Source organism: Nuphar pumila, chromosome 10 (genome assembly GCF_984573655.1).
Source record: "Nuphar pumila chromosome 10, dmNupPumi1.hap1.1, whole genome shotgun sequence".
NCBI lineage: Eukaryota > Viridiplantae > Streptophyta > Magnoliopsida > Nymphaeales > Nymphaeaceae > Nuphar > Nuphar pumila.
In genome coordinates, this window is record NC_143258.1 from 119,447,421 (window position 1) to 119,473,888 (window position 26,468).

General features: G+C 38.9%; 1 protein-coding gene across 1 annotated transcript; it reads right to left on the minus strand.

The window, feature by feature from the left end:
- Window positions 1-236: 236 nt before the first annotated feature.
- LOC149828094 (sm-like protein LSM4) lies at window positions 237-25,487 on the minus strand. Its single transcript, XM_090018644.1, has 5 exons — window positions 25,349-25,487; window positions 25,002-25,043; window positions 24,108-24,206; window positions 23,944-24,011; window positions 237-299 (listed from the first exon to the last, which is right to left on the minus strand). The coding sequence occupies exons 1-5, from the start codon at window positions 25,349-25,351 to the stop codon at window positions 278-280; spliced, it is 234 nt and encodes a 77-aa protein (XP_089874770.1). The 5' UTR covers window positions 25,352-25,487; the 3' UTR covers window positions 237-277.
- Window positions 25,488-26,468: the final 981 nt, after the last annotated feature.

The following is a 26,468-nucleotide window of genomic DNA, read 5'->3' on the forward strand; positions in this document are numbered from 1 at the left end:
ACGAGTAGTGGAGTCTGGGTCGATCTCAAGAAACGAAAAATACTTAAGCACACAATTTAAACTACCCTTTATTGCCAAAAAAAATAAAAAATAATTAATTGAATGAATAAGAGAAGAAGTGCAGCCCTCTACGGAGAACGTTAAACAATAATCAACAGCCTTATTACAAACCCAATTAATTAAGTAAAAATAAAACCTAAGCTAAAAATAAAAGAAAGTGTCTTTTGAGGGGACCTTTTGAGAACCTCATAATGCTCTTCGAGGGTACGAAAAGGGCTCACCACACGTTCAAGCGCTCCCTGCACAAAACAAAGACACGGAAGGCAGCAGTACGAATAGAACTAAAACAAATCTAAGCTTAAAAACAAGATCTAAACTAACTCTAACAAACCACTACAAGATGAATTAGTATAACTAACAGATTATGAATAGGAAAGACTCAACGTGTAACACTAAAAATTAATTATGAATCCAACTTAAACAGCTATAATATCACTAATCATCTAGTAACTAAGAAAACGCTAACTTAGAGACACAACTTAATAAAAAACTCAAAACACTAATAATCTAAACTAATAAAATCTGACTATGTAATATGAACAAGAGATTTAAACTAAAATGCAAAGTAAGAGACGTTATCCTATTAATCTAAACAGGTTAACCTAACTGGATTAGACACAATCTAAGAAAAACAAAACTGAACTATGCAGGCTGGCGACCCCGAGTTATGCTCGGATCTGGAAACAAATCTGACCAACTGGTTTAGTGCAATCAGATTTACGTCAAATACCAAATGCAGACCGAGTTTATTATAAAATATGATTGTCTAGGGCTCGGTCTGATGCAGTCTGTTTTCGATCTAAGCTGGAGTATGAAACATGCAGAGCTATATTAGCTTCAGCGTTTTTTTTTTTTCAAAACAAATCAAACCAGTTTGATCACGAATGACTGACTGTGTGATGCATAGATCTGGCTATTACGATGAATCTGTATGACAAATAAAAATCAAAACACCTCGTAACCAAATAAAATAATGCAGTTCAATGAAAACATGTCTAATGCAATACGTTGCCAAGAAACCAGCATGCAGTAAGCAAACCAATATCTAACACAACTAAATCTAGATTAGATAAAGGAATATGGACGGCAATTAAAATAAGCATGACTTATTAACCCAAAAACAGAAATCACGACTAATGTTCAATCAAAAAATAAATAAATATTAACTAATGTATGAATCTAACTAAAGAGCTTTAGTCTACCTGGAATCATGCAAAAAACGCATGTCCACTATACCGTCTGACGCTATATGTTTTTAACATCAACTCTACTAAAAATAAGTCAGATTCAAAACAAGAATTAAGCAAACCTAAATTCTAAGAGCTATAAATATCCAAATATATGCTGGTTAAGGATGATGCAACCGAACTAACAACAGTTTAATCTATTCTAAACTACAAAAAATATAATCAGATTTATCCTATATGCGAAAAATCAAGATCTCAATCTATGCTACATGCAATCAGGATGCAGAAAAACAAAAAGAATGCATGCAATGATCCTACGCTACAAAGATGGGGGAGAAGAAGCAAACCGTCGGATTCACTTCCGATGGAGGGGTTGAGAAGAAGAAGTGGATCTCCTCTCAGGCTGCACGTACCTCCGACGATGGGAACAAGGAGAAGCCGGCGACAGCAAAGATTAGAAGCACAACGAATAAAAAGGGGAAAAAAGAATAACCGAGAGAGGAACCAACCAAGAGTGAAACGGGGGAAGAAGAGAGGGAGGTAGAGGATGTTTTTTCCAAGAGAGAAGACAGTGGCTGTTATTGAAAAAATTCTATTTATAAACAAAAATTACGTTAAAACACATTTTATGTGGAAGTCTGAAATATTTTCAAGAATTCCAAAACAGGTCTTCCTCAAAAACATGTTTTTCTTTAAAGGGGGTTTTCCTAAACTAATTAAAAATTAATAAAATGCTCATAATCTAATTACACTACGAATTAGAAAATTTCTAAACTAATAAAAATACCGAAAACGCAAGAGCCGAACCAAAAAATATGATTTTTCTCGAAAATTTATTTTAAATCAAATTCTCGAAAACAACGGTAAAGATGGTTTTTTAATGCGATTTTATCATGGATTATGCATAAATAAAGATGAATAAAATGTGAATATTATGCATGATCACCAAGTCCCAATCCTTCCCCCATGCAGAGGCCCCTTTACACAGTTACATGGGCTAGATCCCCATGGCAGGCACTTCAGCAATGGTGCTATCATTAATCAAAGGGAACTTTTGTAGCCAGTTCTTTGAAAAATCATGACAATAAAACTAATGGAGTCTCCTCCAGCACAAAAGAAGAAGACTATGAACAAGATATAACATCAAAGCCCTGGCTAGTTGAACCAACCAAATCAAATCAAGATAAAAACTACTCCCAACATACGCACAAAAAAGAGTGCCAGAATGGGGTCAAGAATTCATGAAAAAAAAACAGAAAAACCAAACTAAATCGCTACCAAAAGCATGCTAAAGCCACATGTTCACACCTACAAGCCTGCCAAATTTTGCTAGCATTTGATACTCAATGTGATAGCTACCAGATACTAACAGGCACATAATATGATGGTAGATTGAGAGTAACCAGGCGCAAGCTAGTGATCAAGAAAGAGGTGAGAAAGAAACCATAGTTTCTAAAGCAGGCAGCTGAGAAGCCATGCTGAATTCAAAGCAGAAAACAATGACAAGATTCTAGAGGATTTAGGAAGCAGGCAGTGATAAACAAGGTGCTGCGTTGTTTGGGAAATGAGACATTCATTTGGAGAAGCAAGTGGGAAATGATAAAGGATGAGAAAGAAGTAATTTTTAAACAAAATAAAGCACGAAAATCCATGTAAAATCATTAAATAGTTCATCTAAAAGGAAAACAGTGTCAACATAAAAATGAGGCAAATTCATAAACAATCTTTGAAAATCATACCACATAAATAGTGAAATTTGTACAGGTGACAAGAAGGAAGTCCTCTACCCATAGTACAAAACCCTATGACTTGGGACTCTACTGAACAATGCTTGACCCAAGATATGGTGGAGTCTACTCGATGACTTGGCCAGGTCTGTTAATCAACTAATCAATTGCTCGCTCACATGCATGCATGCAAAAACACAAACACAAGTCAACACAATGGCTGGCTTAATCCATTGCTCAGTTGAGTCAAGTGAGTCTTGAAGAAGCCTTGGCAGAAACCTTATCAGCCTACTAGGTCAGTTTGGGTTAGTCACCAGGTATACTTGCAGGATCGCAAAACCATGCTTCTACCTGCAACAGGTTGTAGCAATTAGTAGTTAAAAAATAGAAAATTGTTTGACTCCCTTCTGCTGCATAATTCTTTTTTTTTTACTAATAAGTTTTTGGGACTTTTATACAATGAATTATCAGAAAAAAAGGAAAGATAATCCTGGTCAGAGCAACCAATCCCGATGCTTATCATCACCAACCGAGTTTCCATTAAGACTTGAGTCCTTAGCCTAATTAGGTGCATGGCAAAGACAACGTGATGTCTCTACCAACAACAACTCCGCCTGTGTATAACTGTTTAGTTATACACTGTCGGTCCCAAGCCCGGATAAAGGAGGGTTGCGGTAGGCCAGTGACAGCCAGCATAAAAACTTAGTCATACCCTATGAATATGAACCAACGTGATGTCTCTACCAAATGCACTAAAATAAATCAAGCATAAGAATAGAGCCGCATGGACGCTCAATATCTGATTTGGCTAACAATGCATCATACCAGGAAGAAATTAGAAAATTGTTTGTAGCAACAGGTTGTAGCAATGTATCATTCTACCTGCAACAGGTTGTGGCAATTAGTAGTTAAAAATTAGAAAATTGTTTCTCTTCTGCTGCATAATTCTTTTTTTTACTAGTTATTGGGACTTTTATACAATGAATTATCAGAAAAAAGGAAAGATAATCCTGGTCAGAGCAACCAATCCCGATGCTTATCATCACCAACCGAGATTCCATTAAGACTCGAGTCCTTAGCCTAATTAGGTGCATGGCAAAGACAACGTGATGCCTCTACCAAATGCACTAAAATAAATCAAGCATACGAACAGAGCCGCATGGACACTCAATATCTGATTTGGCTAACAATACATCATACCAGGAAGAAATGCCCACAAAGAACATAAAAAACCAGCTCTCTATATCATAAAATTAAGTTTATCGAGAGTCCCCTTATGAATAAAATCATGGTGCCAGAAGAAGGATTTCACTTGAATGATAAGGGTGTGGGTCACGCGTGCGAGCACACGCACACAAACACATGTATATATATATATATATATATATATATATATATATATATATATATATATATATATATATATATACTGTTTGCTACCCTGCTGGGTAAGGAATGTTAAAGTTGTGTATATATAGGTGTATATATATAGTTATATATACCTATATAGTATGTTTGTATATATATACATATAAATAGGTGTATATATATTGTATATTTGTAATAGGTAATACCCATTAGGGGTATTTTTGTCTTTTCACATTATGTAATAAGCTATGCTCATTAGGGGCACTTTTGAAATTTTTATTTTTTTGTATTTTTGCTTTTTTATTAAGGGCATTATAGTCGTTATAATTCCCTTGACTCAAAGAGTCGTTGGAAGCAAGGCAATAAGTATTGTATCGTTACCCGTATCGGTCGAGCCCAAAGTAACATTGTATCATATCGTTTCATATCATATCATATCGTAAACATATAGTAAACTTTTAATAAAAACATCCAAAAAATAAAAATAAAAAAAACAGAAAAAATTATCAAAGTTTCTAAAAAAATCATATCACAAGAAACCATGATGAATTGCACAAAATACAACCATAAAATCACATATGAAGCATTTATGTTTCTATGAGTTGCATAAGACATCATCAAACATCAACTATCTCACAAGAACAATGCAAAATATTAAATGTTTTGCAATTAAGAACATGTTACAAGACTCATACTTTCATATTACATAAACAAAAAATATTATGGCAATAGTTGCACTCGATTTTCAATCGGTTTTCACTCATTACTTGAGTGTTCCATTGCCACGCAGAATCATCTTATGCCATCTTTTTTGGAAGAGTGCGGAGCCTGATTTCTACCTTTATATAAATCTTTAATTTTCACGGATCCCATTTTCTTGAGTAAAAAATGATGAAAATGCACTTTTTTTTACCTTAACCCACTTTTTTAGATGAAAAAAGTGGAAATGCACTTCTAATGGCCTCTAAATAAATGGAAAAGTCGGCCCTCAAAAGGTATTTAAAACTCAAAATGAAAAAAATAACTTTCGGCATTTTTAAAGTGCACCGAAGGTCTATCGTGTATCGTATGATACGACACAGAAGTGTATCGTACGATGCCACTTATGGGCAATAGAACACTTTGAGAATGAGACCTCTTATGGGTCAAACACAAGAACACACAAGGATAAGCCACTTATGGGCTAAAACACTGATAAAAAAATATCGTGACTTCATGCGCAAGATTCAAAAGAAAGAAATTGCAGAGGCTTTAAAGAAAATGAAATCAAGAAGGGCAGTTGGCCCAGATGGTATACCTATCGAGGCTTGGAAATGATTGGGAGATAAAGGTTTAGAATGGTTGACAAATCTTTTTAACTTGATTTGGCGAACAAATAAGATGCCTAATGAGTGGAGGAAGAGTACTTTGGTGCCTTTATATAAGAATAAGGGTGATATACAAGATTGCACAAACTATCGTGGTATAAAACTCATGAGTCATACTATGAAACTTTGGGAGAGGGTGATTGAGTCTAGGTTGAGGAAGGTTGTCATGATATCGGATAATCAATTTGGTTTTATGCCTGAAAGATCAACTATGGAAGCTATACATCTTCTTAGACAACTTATAAAAAGATATAGAGAGAGGAACAAAGATTTGCATATGGTTTTTATTGATTTAGAGAAGGCATACGATAGAGTACCTAGGGACGTTCTCTGGTGGACAATGATGAAGAAAGGTGTTTCTCTCAAGTACATTAGTATAATTAAAGATATGTATGAAGGAGTAGTAACCAATGTCCGCACTTGTGGAGGGGTGACAACCAATTTTCCGATAACGATTGGGTTACATCAAGGATCTGCTTTAAGCCCTTTCCTATTTGTGATAGTGATGGATGAGCTTACAAGATCAATTCAAGAAAATGTACCGTGGTGTATGTTGTTTGTTGATGATATTGTTTTGATTGACGAGTCTAGAGCTGGGGTTAATGCTAAGTTAGAATTATGGAGACAGACATTGGAAGCTAGAGGTTTTAAGTTGAGTAAGAGTAAGACTGAATATATGGAATGTCGGTTTAGTAAGCAACGAAGTAGTGATGGGAGTGTAGTGAAGCTTGGTGAGCAAGAAATACCGGTGAATGATTATTTCAAATATTTGGGATCCATCATTCAAAAGTATGGAGAAATTGATGGAGATGTAAATCATAGGATAAAGGTTGGGTGGATGAAATGGAAAAGTGCAACTGGAGTGTTGTGCGGTCGTAGAATGCCATTGCGGTTGAAGGGAAAGTTTTATAGGACGACTATTAGACCCGCTTTACTATATGGTACGGAATGTTGGGCTGCCAAGAGACATCATATTAAAAAAATGAGTGTAGCTGAGATGCGGATGCTTAGATGGATGTGTGGAAATACAATAAAAGATAAGATTCAGAACGAGGAGATACGTAAGAAGGTAGGTGTTGCACCCATTGAAAATAAGATGCGAGAGAATCGTTTACGGTGGTTTGGACATATTTGGCGAAGGCCTAATGATGCTCTAGTTAGAAGGTTGGAGAAATGGGAAAATATATTAGTTAAAAGAGGTCGGGGTAGGCCTAAGAAGACTTGGATGGAGATGATAGGAAAGGATATGAATGCTTTGAACATCAACGAGGACATGGAATTGGATAGAAATGATTGGAGGAAAAGGATTCATGTGGAAGACCCAAAATGAATTTCTTTTTTGGTTCATATCGCTGACCCCAATTGTTTTGGGATGAAGGCGTAGTTGTTGTTGTTGTATTATTAAGGAACACACCTTAGAAAACAAATACAAAATGAGGGGGTAGACCTTATAATAAAATAAATAAAAGAAAAAGAAAAAATACAAATCCACTTATTTTTGTGAAAAAAATGATTGTAATGTATGCCAAAAATTACATGTTTCTTGAAATGCCTTGAAACTTTCCAAATTCATTTGTTGTCCAAAATCGCAAATACTGTTATTTTTAGGATCATTTTAGCCTTCACACCTATCATTTTCGGTGAGAATTTTCTTGATATGCGAATTTCCTCTATCTCCATCGAAAATGCCTTAGCCGTACATATTTTATGCAAATTTAGTAAATCTTTTATGCGAGATAACTCAACTATTTGTGAGGTTTCTTGGTTCGAGTTTAAAAGAAATTTTGCAACTGTTTTATGTGCATTTCTGAATTTTTTATGCGAAGTAACTTAGGTATTTTTTATGTTTCTTTGTTCGAGTTTTAAAAAAAATCGCAAATATTTATGCGAATTTATGAATTTTTTATGCAAACTCAGGTATTTGCGATATTTGTTATGTTTCTCGGTTCGAGTTTAAAAAAAACTCACAAATTTTTTATGCGAATTTAGGAATTTTGTATGCGAAGTAACTCAGGTGTTTGCGATGTTTGGAAGTTCTAGTTTAAAAGAAATTTCGCTCACACTTATTTTATGTGAATTTCATAAATTTTTTTATGTGAAATAACAAAAGTATTTGTGAGGTTTGTAGGGAAGAGTTTGTAGCACATTTTTTCTTGTCAAAAGGGAATGGCCTGGGTTTCTTCTCTTAAGTTACCTCGCATAAAAAATATAATAATGTCGCATAAAAAATCTGTGAATTTGTTTTTTAACTTGAACCGATAAACCTTGCAAATACTTGAGTTATCTTGCATAAGCAATTTACAGAATTCACATAAAATAAGTCTGAGGAAACTTTCTTTTAAACTCAAACCTCCAAACATCGCAAATGGTTGAGTTACCTTGCATAAAAAATTTACTAAATTCGTATAAAATATGTGTGAGTGAACTTTCTTTTAAACTCAAACCTTCAAATCTTGCACATATTTGCGAGGTAACTTAAGGAAAGAAACCCAGGTCATTCTCGTTTGACAAGAAAGAATGTGCTACAAACTCTTCCCTACAAACCTCGATAAAAAATTTATAAAATTCCCATAAAATAAATGCGCGCAAACTTTCTTTTAAACTCGAACCTCCAAGCATCGCAAATACCTAAGTTACTTCGCATAAAAAATTCTTAAATTCGCATAAAAATCTATGAAATTTCTTTTAAACTCGAACCGAGAAATATAGCAAACATCGCAAATACATGAGTTACATCACATAAAAAATTCAGAAATGCGCATAAAAAAACTGTGAAATTTCTTTTAAACTCAAACTGAGAAACCTCGCAAATAGTTGAGTTGCCTTGCATAAAAAATTTACTAAATTCGCATAAAATATGTGCGGCTAAAGCGTTTCTGGTAGAGACGAAGAAAATTCGCAAATAGAGAAAATTCACACCGAAAATGATAGATGTGAAGGCTAAAATGGTCCTACAAATAACAGTATATGCGATTTTGGATGGCAAACAGATTTAGAAAGTTTTAAGGCATTTCAAGAAACGTATCATTTTTATCGTACACTATAGTCATTTGTCGCTTATTTCTATCATACATTATAAAAGACCAAAATACCCCTAGACTATAAATATACAAAAAATATACAAAAATGCGTATGTGGACATATATGAAATGCATATGTTTACATTTAACACTCTCCCTCAAACTTATGGAATCACCAAAAGCTTGTCCAATAAGAAATGAAACCTTGGGGAAGGCAAGGCTTTTGTGAAGAAGTTTGCAAGTTGATATTCTGACGTCACATACAGTAGTGAAATAGTTTTTTTCAAAAAAAAATCATGAACATAATGTCAGTCCATCTCAATATGTTTAGTACGCTCATGAAATTTGTGATTTTCAGCAATGTAGATGGTATTTTTGTTATCACAGCATAGTCTTGATGGCTCGGTCACGATTACTCCCATATCCTTGAGAAGATGCCTCACCCATATAATTTCAGTCGTGGTAGTTATCATGACTCGATATTCGGCTTCTGTGGAGGATAGAGATATTTTTTGTTGTTTTTTGTATTTCCATGATATCAAGAAATCTCCTAAAAAACACAAAAACTAATACTTGAGCGTCAGTCATATGGGTCGCCCCCCCAATCAGAGTCAGAATAAGCATTTAAATTAAGAGAAGACGAATATATATATATATATATAATCCTCTAGAAGTAAAAATTTTCAAATATCTAATAATACACATCATAGCACTCATGTGCACAGAGGTAGGAGAGTGTTGAAATTGACTGGCCGTGTGAACTGCATGTGCTATGACTGGTCTGGTAATTGTCAAGTAAGTCAATGTTCCAATCATCTGCAGATATGGAGTAGGATCTTTCAAAAGTTCTCCATCATCAATTTTCATCTTTGCATTTATCACTTCAGGAGTATCTACTCCTTTGTCATCAGTAATTACAGACCTGTAAATTATTTCAGCTGCAAATTTGGATTGAGACAACAAATACCCTCGAAAGGAATATACAACCTCAATCCCTAAGAAAAATCTGAGAAAACCAAGGTTAGTCATTTCAAAACTTTGTTTGAGAATAAATTTAACTTAATCTACTCCTTGTTTATCTGCTTTAGTTATGATCATACCATCAACATAAAGTAAAAAAATAACAATAGCTGCAGCAAAATTCTTAACAAACAAAGTATTGTTAGTATAACAGGAAATATATCAAAGCTTAAACATAACATAACTAAAACGATCATACCAAGCTCTTGGAGCTTGTTTAAGACCATACAAAGTTTTTTTAAGGCGCAAAACTTTTCCCTTAGGAATATTATATCCAGGGGGTGGATCCATATATACTTATTTTAAATCTCTATTTAAAAATGCATTTTTAACATTCATTTGATAAATTGGTCACTTTCTAACAGAAGCTATAGCTATGGCTATGAGAATTCGAACAATAGTCATTCGTGTTATATGAGAAAAAGTTTCATCATAGTCAATTTCATATTCTTGAGCATATCTTTTGGCGACTAACCTCACTTTATATATTTCTAGAGATCCATCACTTTTAGTTTTGACTTTAAATACCCACCTACATCCTATTGATTTCTTATTGGTTGATATGTTAGATAATTGTCAAGTTTGGAATTTCTATAAGGCTATAATTTATTCATTTATAGCATTTTATCATTCAGGATAGTCCTTTGTTTGATTATACATGAAAAGTTCAAAATAAGAATTTTTGTTAGCTAAACAAGCTCTATAGTGAGGTTCAAATGATTCATATGGCACAAACCTATCTGGGATTATACGTGGTCTTTTTGAGTGCCTAGTTCTATTGATTTCTTGTTCTTCTATATTTGAATATTTTTTCAAAGCACTTAATTGTTCATTATCTTTTCTTCTTTGATATTGAATGACATTTAGATGATCCTAGGATTCATTATATTGAAATTCATTGCAAGTTATCTTATTAATGTCTTTATTTTGTGACATTATTTTCAAGGAAATTTCTAAAAAATTGTATTCATTTTCATTTTTTGGCATGGTAATATCAAAACCATTTTCTTGTTCTAAAATTGTGACATTCCTAGAAATATATAACTTATTATTTTTAATAGCATAACACCTAAACCCCTTTTGGCTTTCTCTGTATCATAAAAATATACATGGAATAGCTTTACAACAACAACAACAACAACAACTACGCCTTCATCCCAAAACAATTGGGGTCAGCGATATGAACCAAAAAAGAAATTCATTTTGGGTCTTCCACATGAATCCTTTTCCTCCAATCATTTCTATCCAACGCCATGTCCTCGGTGAGGTTCAAAGCATTCATATCCTTTCCTATCATCTCCATCCAAGTCTTCCTAGGCCTACCCCGACCTCTTTTAACTAATATATTTTCCCATTTCTCCAACCTTCTAACTGGAGCATCATTAGGCCTTCGCCGAATATGTCCAAACCACCGTAAACGATTCTCTCGCATCTTATTTTCAATGGGTGCAACACCTACCTTCTTACGTATCTCTTCGTTCCGAATCTTATCTTTTATTGTATTTCCACACATCCATCTAAGCATCCGCATCTCAGCTACACTCATTTTTTTAATATGATGTCTCTTGGCAGCCCAACATTCCGTACCATATAGTAAAGCGGGTCTAATAGTCGTCCTATAAAACTTTCCCTTCAACCGCAATGGCATTCTACGATCGCACAGCACTCCAGTAGCACTTTTCCATTTCATCCACCCAACCTTTATCCTATGATTTACATCTCCATCAATTTCTCCATACTTTTGAATGATGGATCCCAAATATTTGAAATAATCATTCACCGGTATATCTTGCTCACCAAGTTTCACTACACTCCCATCACTACTTCGTTGCTTACTAAACCGACATTCCATATATTCAGTCTTACTCTTACTCAACTTAAAACCTCTAGCTTCCAATGTCTGTCTCCATAATTCTAACTTAGCATTAACCCCAGCTCTAGACTCATCAATCAAAACAATATCATCAGCAAACAACATACACCACGGTACATTTTCTTGAATTGATCTCGTAAGCTCATCCATCACTATCGCAAATAGGAAAGGGCTTAAAGCAGATCCTTGATGTAACCCAACCGTTATCGGAAAATTGGTTGTCACCCCTCCACAAGTGCGGACATTGGTTACTACTCCTTCATACATATCTTTAATTATACTAATGTACTTGAGAGAAACACCTTTCTTCATCATTGTCCACCAGAGAACGTCCCTAGGTACTCTATCGTATGCCTTCTCTAAATCAATAAAAACCATATGCAAATCTTTGTTCCTCTCTCTATATCTTTCAATAAGTTGTCTAAGAAGATGTATAGCTTCCATAGTTGATCTTCCAGGCATAAAACCAAATTGATTCTCCGATATCATGACAACCTTCCTCAACCTAGACTCAATCACCCTCTCCCAAAGTTTCATAGTATGACTCATGAGTTTTATACCACGATAGTTTGTGCAATCTTGTATATCACCCTTATTCTTATATAAAGGCACCAAAGTACTCTTCCTCCACTCATTAGGCATCTTATTTGTTCGCCAAATCAAGTTAAAAAGATTTGTCAACCATTCTAAACCTTTCTCTCCCAAGCATTTCCAAGCCTCGATAGGTATACCATCTGGGCCAACTGCCCTTCTTGATTTCATTTTCTTCAAAGCCTCTGCAATTTCTTTCTTTTGAATCTTGCGCATGAAGTCACGATTTATCTCATGAAAAGGAATGGAGAAGTCTCCAAGATCTTGAGCATGACTATCATTAAATAGCTTATCAAAATAATCTTTCCATCTCTCCTTAATCTCCTCATCTTTGACTAAAACCCTTTGCGTTTCATCTTTGATACATCTAACCATACCCAAATCCTTCGATTTCCTATCTCTCATCTTTGCAAGCCTATAAATATCCTTCTCGCCTTCTTTGGTATCCAACTTGTCATAAACCTCCTTATATACCTTAGCCCTCGCGTTTCGAACAACTTTTTTAGCTTCCTTCTTTGCTATCATATACTTCTCCAAATTCTCATTATCACGACTCTTACTTAGATTTCTATAACACTCTCTTTTAACCTTAATAGCTAATTTGACATCCTCATTCCACCATGATGTATCCTTACCTAGTGGTGCACCGCCTTTAGACTCACCCAATACCTCCTTAGCTACTTTTCTCATACCACCCGCTATCTTATTCCACATTGATTCTGAATCCTCCTCGAGACACCAATCAACTTCCTTAACTACCTGCTCTACAAACATTCCTTGTTTAGCTCCTTTCAGTGCCCACCACTTAATTCTAGGATCTATCCTATGTCTATCCCTTTTGCGGCATTGTCTAATTCTAAGATCTAAAATTAAGACTCTATGTTGTGTAGCTACACTTTCTCCTGGTATAACCTTACAATCGATGCAACAACCCCTATCTCTCTTTCTAAGTAGGAAAAAATCTATCTGACTCGTATTAACCCCACTTTTAAATGTTACTAGGTGAGACTCCCTCTTCCTAAACCAAGTGTTTGCTAAGATCATATCATAGGACAAACAAAAATCTAAAATCCTTTCTCCACTTTCATTTCTTTTTCCTATACCATAGCCTCCATGGATATTCTCAAATCCATCCCTACTAATGCCTACATGTCCATTAAGGTCACCGCCGATGAAAAGCTTTTCTCCATAAGATGTCTCTTGTACTACTCCATCTAAATCTTCCCAAAATTGATGCTTAATGGAATCATCTAAACCTACTTGAGGTGCATAAACACTAATAATATTAATAATATCCGTACCTAATACTAATTTAATAAGTAAAATTCTATCACCCTTCCTACGGACCTCAACTACATTATCTATAAACTGACGACTCATAACAATCCCTACTCCATTCCTATTCCTATTTATTCCTGTATACCAAATCTTATATCCCCAAGGTTCTATCACTTTAGCTTTCTCACCTACCCATTTGGTCTCTTGAAGACACAAAATATCAATCTTTCTCCTACACATAACATCTACTAACTCTACCAACTTACCAGTTAAAGACCCTATGTTCCAAGTGGCTAACCTAATTTTATGGTCTTGGACTAACTTCTTTACCCCCACCCGTCCAACAAAGTGAGGGAACCCTTGCCTATTTGACACCACACCCGGGCGCCGGTGTGACGCGTCGCTTCTGGGCGACGACCTAGCAACCCTTGCACATTTATCACTGCCTCCGGGCCTAGAGAGTACAGCGCGTCGCTCAGTAGGGAACGCCCCAACGAAATTCTCATATTGGTTCATTTTCATAGGATATGACAAAGTTTTTATGCTGGCTGTCACAGGCCTACCGCAACCCTCCTTTATCCGGGCTTGGGACCGGCAGTGTATACATGGAATAGTTTTAGGAGATAATTTATCATTCTTATGGGTGATTACAAAGCATCTACACCCAAAGACCCTTAGTCTAAGATAATCAGGTGGGACATTATAAATCTTTTCATATGGTGAAATTTTTTTAATTTTTGAGGGCAACCTATTTATAAGGCATACTGAAGTAAGAGTTGCTTCTGCCCAAAAATATTTGGGAACACTCTTAGATATTAGAAGAGTTATAGTGGTCTATTATGTGTTAATGCTTTTATTCGGCTAAACCACTTTCTTGTGGTGTATTCGCACATGACCTTTGATGAAGCATTCCATTTTCATTTAGATATTGGTGAAAATCATTAGACATGTATCTCTTCTTGAATAGGAATTGTAAAACCCAGTTAAAAAAAAAATCGGACCCGGATCGGGTCCAGACCCGACCCGGATCCAACCTGTGCCCAGCCCCTCAAAAAAAAGGTTTTCGAAGGGGCTGGCAGCCCACAGAGGGGGGGGGGGATCGCCGGCGACACAAGGGGCAAGCCCTGTGTGCGCCCCTCCTTTTAAAAGGACGAGATGGGAGAGGGGAGGGCTTACGAGCCTCTCCCTCGATCCCCCGACTCTCTCTCTCGTCTCTTCCCCTCTGTCTCTACTCTCCCTCCCCGACTCCATCTCTCCCTCGTTCCCTCGCTCTCCTCCCCAGCGAGCCCCACTGATGACGTTCCCCCTCTCCGGCGAGCTCCCTTCATGGCAACCACCGCCCGGCGACCTCTCACCTCCCCGGCGACCTCTCACTTCCTCCGGCAGCCCCCCCCCCCCCTTCTCCTCTCGTTTTCCCCCTTTTTCTTCCTCTGGATTCGCCAGAAGGCCGGCAGGTGGCCAGCGGCCCCTGCCGTGCCTTCCTCTTCCCTTTTCCGTCAGGCAAGGGGCTTCGCCCCCCTTGCCTTCATCTCTTTTAGCAGGCAGGGGGCTCCGCCCCCTACCCTTTTTACTATTCCAGCATGGGCCATGGCCCCTGCCCTTCTCTTTCGAGTAGGGGCCGATGGCCCCTGCCCTTCCCTTAAGAAAGGAAGCAGGATCCTTCGGCTCCTGCCTCATTTCTTGGAAACCCAGCAGGGGTCGATGGCCCTTGCCCCTCTCTTGACCGATAGGGGCCTCTGGCCCCTGTCTCGTTTTTCTGTCGAGCTCTGCCTCCTCTCCTGATAAGTCGCAGGGGGCCTTTGGCCCCTGCGCTCCCTCTCTCTGCTCGTTTCCTTGGCAGGGGTCATCGGCCCCTGCCCCTTTCTTTTTAAAATCTGGCAGGAGCCGAAGGCTCCTGCCCCTCTTTTCTTTAAAACCCAGCAACGGCCTCCTAAGGCCCTTGCCCCTCTTTTTGAAGACCCAGCAGGGGCCCCCTTCCCCTCTTACTTTTAACACGGCAGGGGCCGATGGCCTCTGCCCTTCTCTAAATATCCGGCAGGGGCCGATGGCCCCTGCACCTGTCTCCTTTGGCGGCATGGGTCATTGGACCCTACCCCGTTCTGTTTCAAGTCGGCAGGGACCTTTGATCCCTGCCTTGTATTGCAGAGAAGTCGAGTCTCCTCTCTACCTTTGCTCGTTTATTTACCTTCTAAAAAGTCATATTTTTGCAGTTTACGCAACGGAGCCCGTTCGCGCCCCGCGAACTAAACCAACGATCACCTACGCTTGTAGACGACTTCTTCCTCACAATACCCCAAGGTAGGAGAAGTTGCACAAGAACTTAAATAATTAAATCGAGCTTAAATAATTAAAGATTGAAAGGACTTAATTACATATTTATATACATATACGTATATAAGTACGCTTTTAATTCAAGAACGCGGTTTCGCGATCTTTGTCCTTTGCTTTCGCATTTCCTGTTTCTGTTTGTCGTCGCGCTTTGCGCCCAGGCTTTTCCTTTCGTATTTACTACTTACTGTCTTTTAATTCAAGGACGCGGTTTCACGATCTTTATCCTTTGCTTTCGCATTTCCTGTTTTTGTTTGTCATCGCGCTTTGCGCTCAGGCTTTTGCTTTCGTATTTACTACTTACTATCTTTTAATTCAAGGACGCGGTTTCGCGATCCTTGTCCTTTGCTTTCACATTTCCTGTTTCTGTTTGTCGACGCGCTTCGCGCCCAGGCTCTTGCTTTTCGCATTATTGTCTTTCGTTTTTGCCTTGCCTTTGACTCAGCGTATTCGGGAGGAATACTTTTTCCACTATTTTACCCGATATGTTTTGGGAAAATCCTTGATCTGGTACAAGATCAAGTTGTTGGGTGATGGGTTCTTTTGCGAAGCCCATTTACCAAAACCAGTGTTGAGACTTGCATAGCACCCAGACACTGCGTCATCGGATGTGAGATTCGAGAAAATCACATGCCATATGTAGGCATTTGTTGATCGTTTCGAAAGATTTAGAATGTTAAAATAACTTTTTAAAACATTATATCTTTGCGAAACACACTCCTGAGGCTCCTATTAAGGACCTATATCCCTTTCCTCGTAGTGTACTCTTGAACATGCGAGGCATGTTAGTACTACGACGATTAGATGAGATGGTCTTATGACCTCGATTAGTGCTTTATGCACGTTGTTGAAAACACATATGAAAAAAATGGGATCGCCTTCATAGGCAAGATGGTTGTTTTGGTCTAATGGACCAGAGCATGAAGAATGAGGCAACGACTAAGAAACTCCATCGCGCTCGATTCAACCTGGCTTCGTCAAGAGAGAGAACGAAGGGTACCAACTTCGATGAACAGACCATTTATGGCTTTTTACGGGCAAAAGACCCATCTTCCCCAGTCATCGGAGGTTAGGGGGGATAGGGGCTACATAAGTTAGCCTAACACTTCTGCAGAAGTTGGATGCATCCCTATCAGGCCTTGAGGACTTACTCTCTCAACCATCGGTCGTCTCCATAGGAATAAGATTCAGTCAGACAACCGAGGTATCTTAAAATACTTAACATAATAAACACTCGGCTTGGTCTCGGCTGTTTCGACTCACGTGCCATGTATGTACCCGCATGACCGGTTAACAAGTAATAACTAAATTGAGCATGCTCACCTTTCAGTTTGTTGCACTTAGCTTGTTTCTCCAGTTTATCTGCTTAGCTTGCTTGCGTAAATTGCTTGTTTAAGCCTTCTTGATTAGCTCATTTGCTTAGTTTGCTCGTTACTACCTGCTGCATAAATTATTTATGCCTATTTTAGTTCTTTTTGTTTTTGTGCTCACCTACTAGTTTTTCGCAAAACTAACCCATTTCATGGGTACAAGTGACAAATAGGTGCATCACAGGCGATGACGCGACTGCGAGATGACTTCAGGATCCACTGTTTCTGCTCGTAGTTTTTCTCCTGGACATTTTGGTTTTTGTTACAGTTTCCCTGAAGAAAATCCAAATTTTGTACAAACCTGACACTCTCTTTTAATAGAAGAAATGGTTTCCTAAGTATTATTGCAGATCGTCCATGGTAAATCCTTGTTCTCTCGCTAACGTGCCCAAAGTTGTCAAACTTGTCCTTTTTCTTTTAAAGAAATTGTTTCCGCTGATTTTAAAAATAAACTCTGTAAAGAAAAGGAATTTTTTAGCTATTTCAAGGAAATTATAAAGTTCAAAATTTTGGGGCATTACAACTTGGTATCAGAGCAGATTGAAAGAGTGATTCTTGGTCATCAAGCATCTGCATCGCGCTGTAAGTAACTTAATTTCTCTCTTTTCTGTACTATTAGACTAGAGCATACCTTACATGAGTATTTGGGATTTCTTGTTCAAAGAAAATGAACCCTTCGGATGGTTCAAGATTGGGACGAAGAAGAGGCGCACGAAGAACGCGTTGTCGTTCAGTTAGGGGCAGAAGCTTTGTGGTAGGAAGACCTGAGCGTCCGACTACCGGTTCAGAATGTTGGACTAGCAGGCCGCTCCCTCTCACTTTTGCGGATTCTTTGGGCTTTACGCTTCCAAATGCCTACCAAGCACCGCTAGCCACGACATGGGCAGCAATGCACTTTCGGGAGGGTGGTCGTGTGTCAAAACATGTTTTACTTAATCAGCACGCTTCTCTGGAATCCTTTGAAGCGGAATCTCCCTGGCAAGCCCAGATAGAGTGCGATTTCTTTGGTAAAGAAGGTCACACAATGAATAATTGTCAACTCAGGAAAACGTACGATAGAAAGGCGTCTGCAGCACAAGATCTGGAAGACACAACATCCTCAGTCCAGGGTGCTTTACACACACCATCGTGTGATGGACAGATAATTCTCCAAGAGGGTGCTCAAGACGTCACTCCACCCACTTATTTGCCTTCTCCCAACTCACCAATATACACACCAACCCCAGACTCACCGCAGTACATATCAGATTCTCCGGTGAACACTCTGGCTTTACCACTGTAAATATCGGATTCTCCGGTGTACACACCGGCTTCACCGCAATACATACCGGATTCTCCGGTGTACACTCCGGCTTCGCCGCCCTATGCGCCGAATGCCTCGCCACATTACACCCCCACGACTCCTCTTCACGGGCAAGGAGTCCCGAATGAAGATTTGCATCTTTTTCCCCCTCGATGCGGGTTAAGGCGCATGGGTATCGCAAGAGAGTGCTTAAAAAAGTACTCTCATCATCCCTAAAAAGGAGATAAAACGTGTTGGTTTTTGTACCCGTGGTCGGTTTGTGTTTTGCTATTGTAAGTAACCTCTTGTACCAACACTGTTGGGCTTTTGTAATCTCTATTACTCGAAAATACGATAACTCCTTGATATTATTTTTCTCCCACAAGTGTTGACTTATGTATCATTTGGTTATTTTAAGGATGGTTCGAGGTTCGAACGAAGGTTCGTCTGATGAATGGTCAGATCAACGGGGATTCATCATGGATTCCCTGAGCGCATTGGCTAGCGCCATGCGAAATCAAGTGCACAACCAAGTACCTACCCCAGAACCAAGCCACCATGTAACAGTATCATATGAAAAGTTCTTAAAGCTCGATCCTCCAACCTTCACATGCAAGCCTGACCCCGATGCAGCTGAGAACTGGATTTTGGAAGTGGAGCGAGTATTCCAAGTTTTGATAGTCTCAGACGACAAGAAGACACTTTATAGTACTTTTAAATTTTTTGGTGCCGCCCGCCACTGGTGGGACACGACCCGGAACATACAGTTCCTGACAGCTTCGTTTATTCCTTGGGAGACCTTCAAAAAAGCTTTCTTGGAGAACTATTTTCCTCCTCATGCAAGGGAGAGGAAAAAGGTGGAGTTTTTAGAACTTTGCTAAGGCACGTCAAGTCTGGTAGATTACATCTCCAAATTCCAGGAGTTGGAGCGATATTGCCCCCAACTTATTCGAAGATGATCGCGAGCGGGCGGGAAAATTCATCCGCGGATTGAAGGAAGGACTCCGACCAAGGGTCCTTAACAGCATGTCATCAACTCTCTCTGCAGCTATTGCTGCAGCCACTCTCCTGACCGAGGATTAGGAGCGCTCCAAGACCACCCAAAGCAAGAAGTCACCCGTTGCGGATAGCGATCAAAAGAAATTTCCCTCTGGCGGTCAAACCAAGTGACCGCCCTTTTTCGTTAACAAAAAAGGGAGAAGAAAGCAATATCCTCCTTCAAAACGTCAACGACCTCAGGGCAACCCTCCCGTCCGGCAGCAGGCGGGCAATGTCTGCCCCAAATGCGGAAGACCTCACCCCGGGCAAGCATGCCCTCTTATTACAGGCGGATGCCTGTACTGTGGCAAGATGGGCCACTTCGCACGTGAGTGCCACAAGAAGGCGGACGACGACACCTCTGCTCCCCCGACCACCGCCGCAACCGCAACAACAACAACATTCTTACCGGACGCAGCAACCACAGTCCAGCGGCCAGAAGAAGGCACCGGGATGCGTTTACACTGCCATGGTCGAACAGCTGACCAAAGGCGAGCTTGTGCAAGGTACCATCTTGATTGCTAACCAAGCAGCTTTCGTACTCTTTGATTGCGGTGCTACTCATTCTTTTTATTTCTGAAAAATTTGTTGAACTCTTGCACGTACCCGTAAGTTCGTTAGATAATGCTCTCAACGTCTATAACCCGATTGGGAAAAACACTATTTGTGCGACCTACGTGCCAGCTTTGGACGTGGTCTTGGCGGATCGACATTTGTCGGTCTGCGCTATCCTTCTAGATATGACTGAATTTAACGTCATCCTAGGCATGGATTGGATGCATAAGTACCATGCCAAAATCTTTTGCCATGAAAGCAAGATTGTGTTGTCTCCACCAGGGATGCCTAAGGTGGAATTCAAGTTCGCGAAGGCGGTCCGTGCAAGCAAGATGATTTCTTCACTAAAGGCACAAAATTACCTGAAAAGGGGATGCACTGCCTTTTTAGTCAGTGTCGTCCAGTCCGAGCCGACGCAAGTTTCGATAAGAGATCTGGAGGTGGTTCGGGATTTTTCGAACGTCTTTCCAGAGGAGCTGTCAGGACTTCCCCCACCACGAGAGGTTGAATTCAACATTGAGTTGCTGCCGGGTACTGCGCCAATTTCTAAAGCTTCATACAGTATGGCGCCAGCCGAGCTCGAAGAGCTCAAGAAGCAGTTACAGGAGTTGATTGATTTAGGATTCATTCGCCCTAGTGTCTCGCCTTAGGGAGCTCCTGTTTTATTCGTTAAAAAGAAAGATGGATCATTGTGGTTGTGCATCGACTATCGAATGCTCAACCAGGCCACGATAAAGAATAATTATCTGTTACCGCGTATCGAAGATCTGTTCGATCAACTGCGAAATGCCAAGATGTTCTCAAAGATCGACCTTAGGTCAGGATACCATCAACTCAGAATTAAGGGAGCCGATATCTCCAAGACGGCTTTTCAAACCAGATATGGGCATTTCGAGTTTACTGTCATGCCTTTCGGACTCACCAACGCACCTGTAGCCTTTATGGACCTCATGAACCATGTGTTCAAACCCTTTTTGGACACCTTCGTGATCGTGTTCATCGATAATATTCTGGTGTACTCTAAAACCTGAAATCAACATCGTGAACATTTAATCATCATTTTGAAAACCCTTTTTTGGACACCTAATTTGTATTACTTTTTGCACAACTCAGTGGCTTTATGTATCTTATATGCAGATTTATTATATTACAATTACTATATTCATACTTACATTAATATGAAATCATTAGCAAAACATAATTAACTATATGTTAGATGTTTGTTTTGTTAAGACACACATACAGATATATATATATATAGAAAAATGTGTAGGTGCGCAGCTCCAGTGGAACGAGCATGACCGTTCATCACGGGGCGTGATGGACGTCCAACGCCAAAAACTTGCTTTTAAGCTTTAGCGATGCTTTTAAAGCATCGCTAAAGGTCCCAGTTCTGTGTGCTTTAAAGTGTTGGCCTAGAGGACATGCATGTCTTTTGTAAAAGGATGTTTAGCATCGCTAAAGGTCCCAGTGGTAAAAGCGTGCTAAAGGCGCTAAAATGCGCAAACAAGTTTTAGCATTTTTTTTGCGTTTTTTGCACAGTGATCGTCCATCACGTTCCATTGGTAGCTGCGCACCTAAGGGTTGCACAGCTACCAATCGCTATATATATATTGTCCACTCTTTTACATTTCTTGTTCTTTAAAGGTATCATATAACAGTTGATTATATTGTTAGGCTTAGTTGAAGTTTCTTAGAATTATAATGTATGATGAAATCAATTGCTGCACAAATTTTTTATTATATCAATGTTTTGTATCAAAACTCCAAAATAAACTTATGAACTTGCAGTTTTTAAAGGTTTTGCATTTTTATTGATTGTATGTGTTATTTAGTTATCCTATTAAATGATCTTAAGTAGTTTTTCTAATAAGATTATATAATTGTCAATGGTAGACGTCATTTCTTAATTATTCATTTTGGCATACTTCTTTTTTCTTCAAAGAACTTCATTCTTTAAAGGTTGTTTTCTTGCATCAATCATTTTATCATTGTTTCTCATAATTTCTTATACCACTTCCTAAATGATTCCCCCTACCGCTTCCTACTCGTTTCTTGCTTCCTGAATCCGCCAAAAATTTAGATTGACCACTTCCCAATTCTGATTCCCTTACCGCTTCCCATTTTCAATTCCTATTCTAGCAATTGTGGTCAAGACTCAAACATATTATATATCGTATGTTTTAAGTCATTGATTAACTTGTGAATCAGGCCATGTCAAACGAGTCATTTTAGAAACTTAGACGGGTCATGGGAAAAATTGCAACAACGTTTATTTTTTACTCACCGAGTGATCGATATGAGATGACTCAGCTAAATCACTAGCTAAGCTGCAAGTTTGCCAACCATAAGGTGTTGCGTAGCCAGGTGTACCTCGTACTCTATGGGAAAGGCACTAATATGGGGCTTGGTAGAAGTACCCATGTGTAGACACCTACAATTTTTTAAGAAATAACAAGCCCTCGTGCTTGGGGAAGAGAATCCTTCCAAAAAGGAACCAAAAAGCCCCATTTTATACGGAATGACAAACACAGTCTACAGCCTCACACCGAGCAACAAACTCAACCGGCGGTCCGGTCCCATTTGACACATGTTCCATTTGGCGCGTGGATAAACCTCACCTGAAAGGTGTGTCCAAGTTGAACTCAACCTCCTTATGTGCATTTCGTGTGAGACTCTTCTTGGATGAGTCTTATCCCCACGAGGATAAGCACAAATCCGCCTGGGTTGGATTAAAATCCAGAAAACCCATGATCCATATTCCATCCAGGAGTTTTATAAATAAGAGTTGACCCCCAGAATCTGGAACATCTAGAAATCCCCTATCTAAGTACTCGCCCTAGAGAAAGAGACTACATAAATCCTGCCTCTACTCTGACCCTCTCTCAACCTAAGCCCTAAATTGCCATACTTACGCAGAGGTGTTGATGAAGCCATTGAAGAACCCTCGAATGTACATGGAGGTGCTGCTGAACCGAGGAGGAAGAGCCTAAAAGAACTAAACAGACCCCAAAATCCGAAAAGGTATTTTCTAGATTAGTCTGTCTATTCATTCTTATTCAATATCATTTGTGAATCGATACTCATACACATTTTATATCTTTGCATATTTGAATCTGTGGTGGTGCGATTTGAGCTACGGAGATCAAGAAACCTGCCCCAACTTTACCTTTCCATATGGAAAAGGACAGTCAGGGCTTTTCCCCACATCTTTTAAAGGTTTTCAAAAAGGAGTTTACGAAATCCAGTTAAGTCCAATCTTCCCTTTTACAAACTTTTTTATCAACACCATGTTACATAGCATGCCACCAAAACTTTCTCTTAATTCTAAGAATGTGATCTATATGCTTGGTTTTATAAGAACTGGCTCTTGGATCATCTGCTTACAACGTGTAAGCAAGTTTTTTAGGGCTTGAAATCAAAGGCTCAAAAATTTCTCAAATATTCAAGCATCAAAAAATGGTATTTTCTCATGAAAAAAGCATGAAACAAGTGTTGATTCCTAGCAAAGGGACCATGTTGAACACTTGTAGAGTTGGATTTTCCAAAAAAACACCAGAAATGCACCATCCACAAGAACATATTTGTGGTTCACATGATTCTCCCTGTTTATCTGTCTATCTATCTATCTATATATATATATATAAGGTTCTTTTTTCAACATGTTATTGACAAAATGCTGAGAAAATTGCATTTGATAATTTTCTCCCTCTACACATGCAAAAATTGATGGTTCATAATATGTTATTTTCTGAAACATATGCCACATTATTTCCTATTTGGCAAGAGACTTTCATACAAAAAACTGAACAGGATCAATAAAGGGCAATCTGTCAGATTTTAAAGCAACACCTAGATGCAGAGTATATGCACACATACCTCATCAGGAACTCTAAGATACTTAATTGTATTTCCACGAATATAACACTCTGGAACCCATCTCCATCCTAGAACAAAAGTTTGCAGAAATTATTCCCACCTTCCAAAGAAGAAAAAAGTAAAAGAAATGACAAAAAAAAAGGATTATGCATCAAAAATCTTACCTTAGAAGTACAAATTACTTCACGTAAATGAATATTCATCCAACTATCGCAATTTACTAGGTGACCATTATAAGTCTCTCCATTCTTAAGTTCCACCAACTGCCAAAAGAAGCACCAATGAGGTCAGAGGAAAAAGCTTAAAGTTCTTCTACATGCTAATAACAATAGACAACTGACACGTGTGCCATAAAACATGTTTAAAATGGTAATTCTCACAAACAAGCCCAAAGAGACGCCGAAATTCCAAGAACTTTTCTCTATCAAGAGAAACTATGTGGGCATTTTCATGAGAAGCAAATGAAAAAATGAGAAAAAATCAACATAGAGTTGTAGAAGCCCTGGACCAACCTAGTAAAGATGATCAAGTTTGCCATAACAAAATCCGAGGCACCTTGCACATCAAAGTTTGAGCATCATTACATCGATTGCTTGCCCATCCTATGAAAATGTTCAAATTGCATTGCACTCACAAAAGCATTGCAATAACATTCTGAATGTTTTTTCAAACAGCTCCCCAATTCTCAAGTGTAATACAGAACTTGCTATGTGGTACAAACTACAAAAGGAAGGAGGAAAAAAAGAAAACTACAGTGATCATTAACTTACCACAATCTAGCTAGCAATTATCATTTAAGCAGTTTATTAGAAAGTCAACTTAAAAAAACATGATACCATCCCCACAATCCAGCTACCAATTATCATTTAAGCAGTTTATTAGAGAGCCAACTTAAAAAAAAATATATGATACCATCCCCACAGTCCAGCTACCAATTATCATTTAAGCAGTTTGTTAGAGAACCAAGTGAAATGTACACACGCACACACATGATACTACTATCCCCAGAATCCAGCTGTCAATTATCGTTTAAGAGAACCAAGTTTTAGTAATCTTACCATAGGATGCCCCTGAGCTGTCTTCAGCAGGGATAGAGGAAGCTGAAAGAATACCAACAAACAAAAACCAAATTAGCACATTCAAGCTCTTTGGATACGCATGAAAAATCCTAATTGCCGGCACTTCCGGAACCATAACAGCAACACACCAAAACAAATAGAAACAGCAACACCATTTTTTAATGCATCCACTTACCCAGAAAACTAGGATAAGTTGGGATATTGCATTTTGGTCTACAATGCAAAAGCCCAAGTTGTCCGACTTTCCCGGACAAACTGGGATATTGCATTTTGCATCAAAACATAACTTTAGACAACAACTCTGAGAAAATCAACAAGCAAGATACCATCTTGGCGGGATAACAACTTCCAGCAGGCGTCGATTTTCATGCACCTGAAAAAATAAAACCCTTATTTCACTAAAAAAATTTGCATCAACTAACAAAGAAAAAGATGGTCCCAGTAAGCGTAAACCAAACTCCCAAATCCTGTCTCATTTAGTTCTCCAAATAGCAAAACCATTTCCTAAACGGCAAAAAGAGGATCCACCATAAACGAATGGAATCACAAAGGAAATCCCTAAATTTCGAGAAGGGAACTGTTTTATCCTCCATTACCACACAAATAGACATCAAAGCATACCCCCAGGATCGTGAAGAGCAAAATCAAAACCATTCTTGAAAGAAAAAAAAGGAAATAGAATTCAACCTTTACCATAATGGTTTCGAAAAAGAATCCACCCACTACTACTACTTGGAATAACAAGCAGGAAAAATCCTGGAATAAAAAAGGAAAAAGGGAGACAAAAAAGGAAATAGGCAGAACCCATCAGCAAACGGGAACGTGATAGGAAGCAAGGCGTTACCTATCGGTTGAGAGAGAGAGAGAGAGAGACGGCGAGTGTTTGAAAAAAGAAAGGAAGAAAGGGGAGAGCGAGGGGGTTATTTCCCAGAAACCCAACCTCCAAACAAACTTTAGGGCATGTTTGATGCGCCGTTCTCAGCTGGATTCAGACAAAAATTTCGCTGGGAACAGCGATTTCCAACAAACGTTGGACGCGGTGGGGGCGTTCCGCGCGTCCATAATAGTATGTAATTTTCGATCCACCTCACCCTATTACAAAATGTACAGGAATGGAGGGAACAAAAAAAAAATGCATCGACGGGCTCGCCACGCCAGTCGATGCGTCTCTCTCTAACCACCGCCGTCTCTGCTCGTCTTCGCCTCCCTTAAGATGAGGTGCTCTCTTTCTGTTTCCGCCTCCTTTCTCCTCGTCTTCCTCCTCCTCCTACTTTCCTTCTCTTCCACGTCTTCCTCTGTCTGCCGCTTTTTTTGCCGTCGAGGATCAGTCAGACGCTGTGAGCAACGCCAGCGGTTGCGACATCCAAGGGTTGAAGTCGGCGGTGGGTTTTGGCCCATCGTCAGTTTCCAGGAACTGATTTTCAGGCAAGGGTGAAATCGGACGTC

Bases quoted from the DNA above. Each gene is read 5' to 3' on its own strand.
- LOC149828094 (XM_090018644.1), bottom strand. The intron at 24,207-25,001 runs GTAAGATTACTA...TTCTTTTGGCAG, and splicing joins CAGCTCAGGGGCATCCTATG to TTGGTGGAACTTAAGAATGG. The intron at 24,012-24,107 runs GTAAGATTTTTG...CTTTTGTTCTAG, and splicing joins AAGTAATTTGTACTTCTAAG to GATGGAGATGGGTTCCAGAG.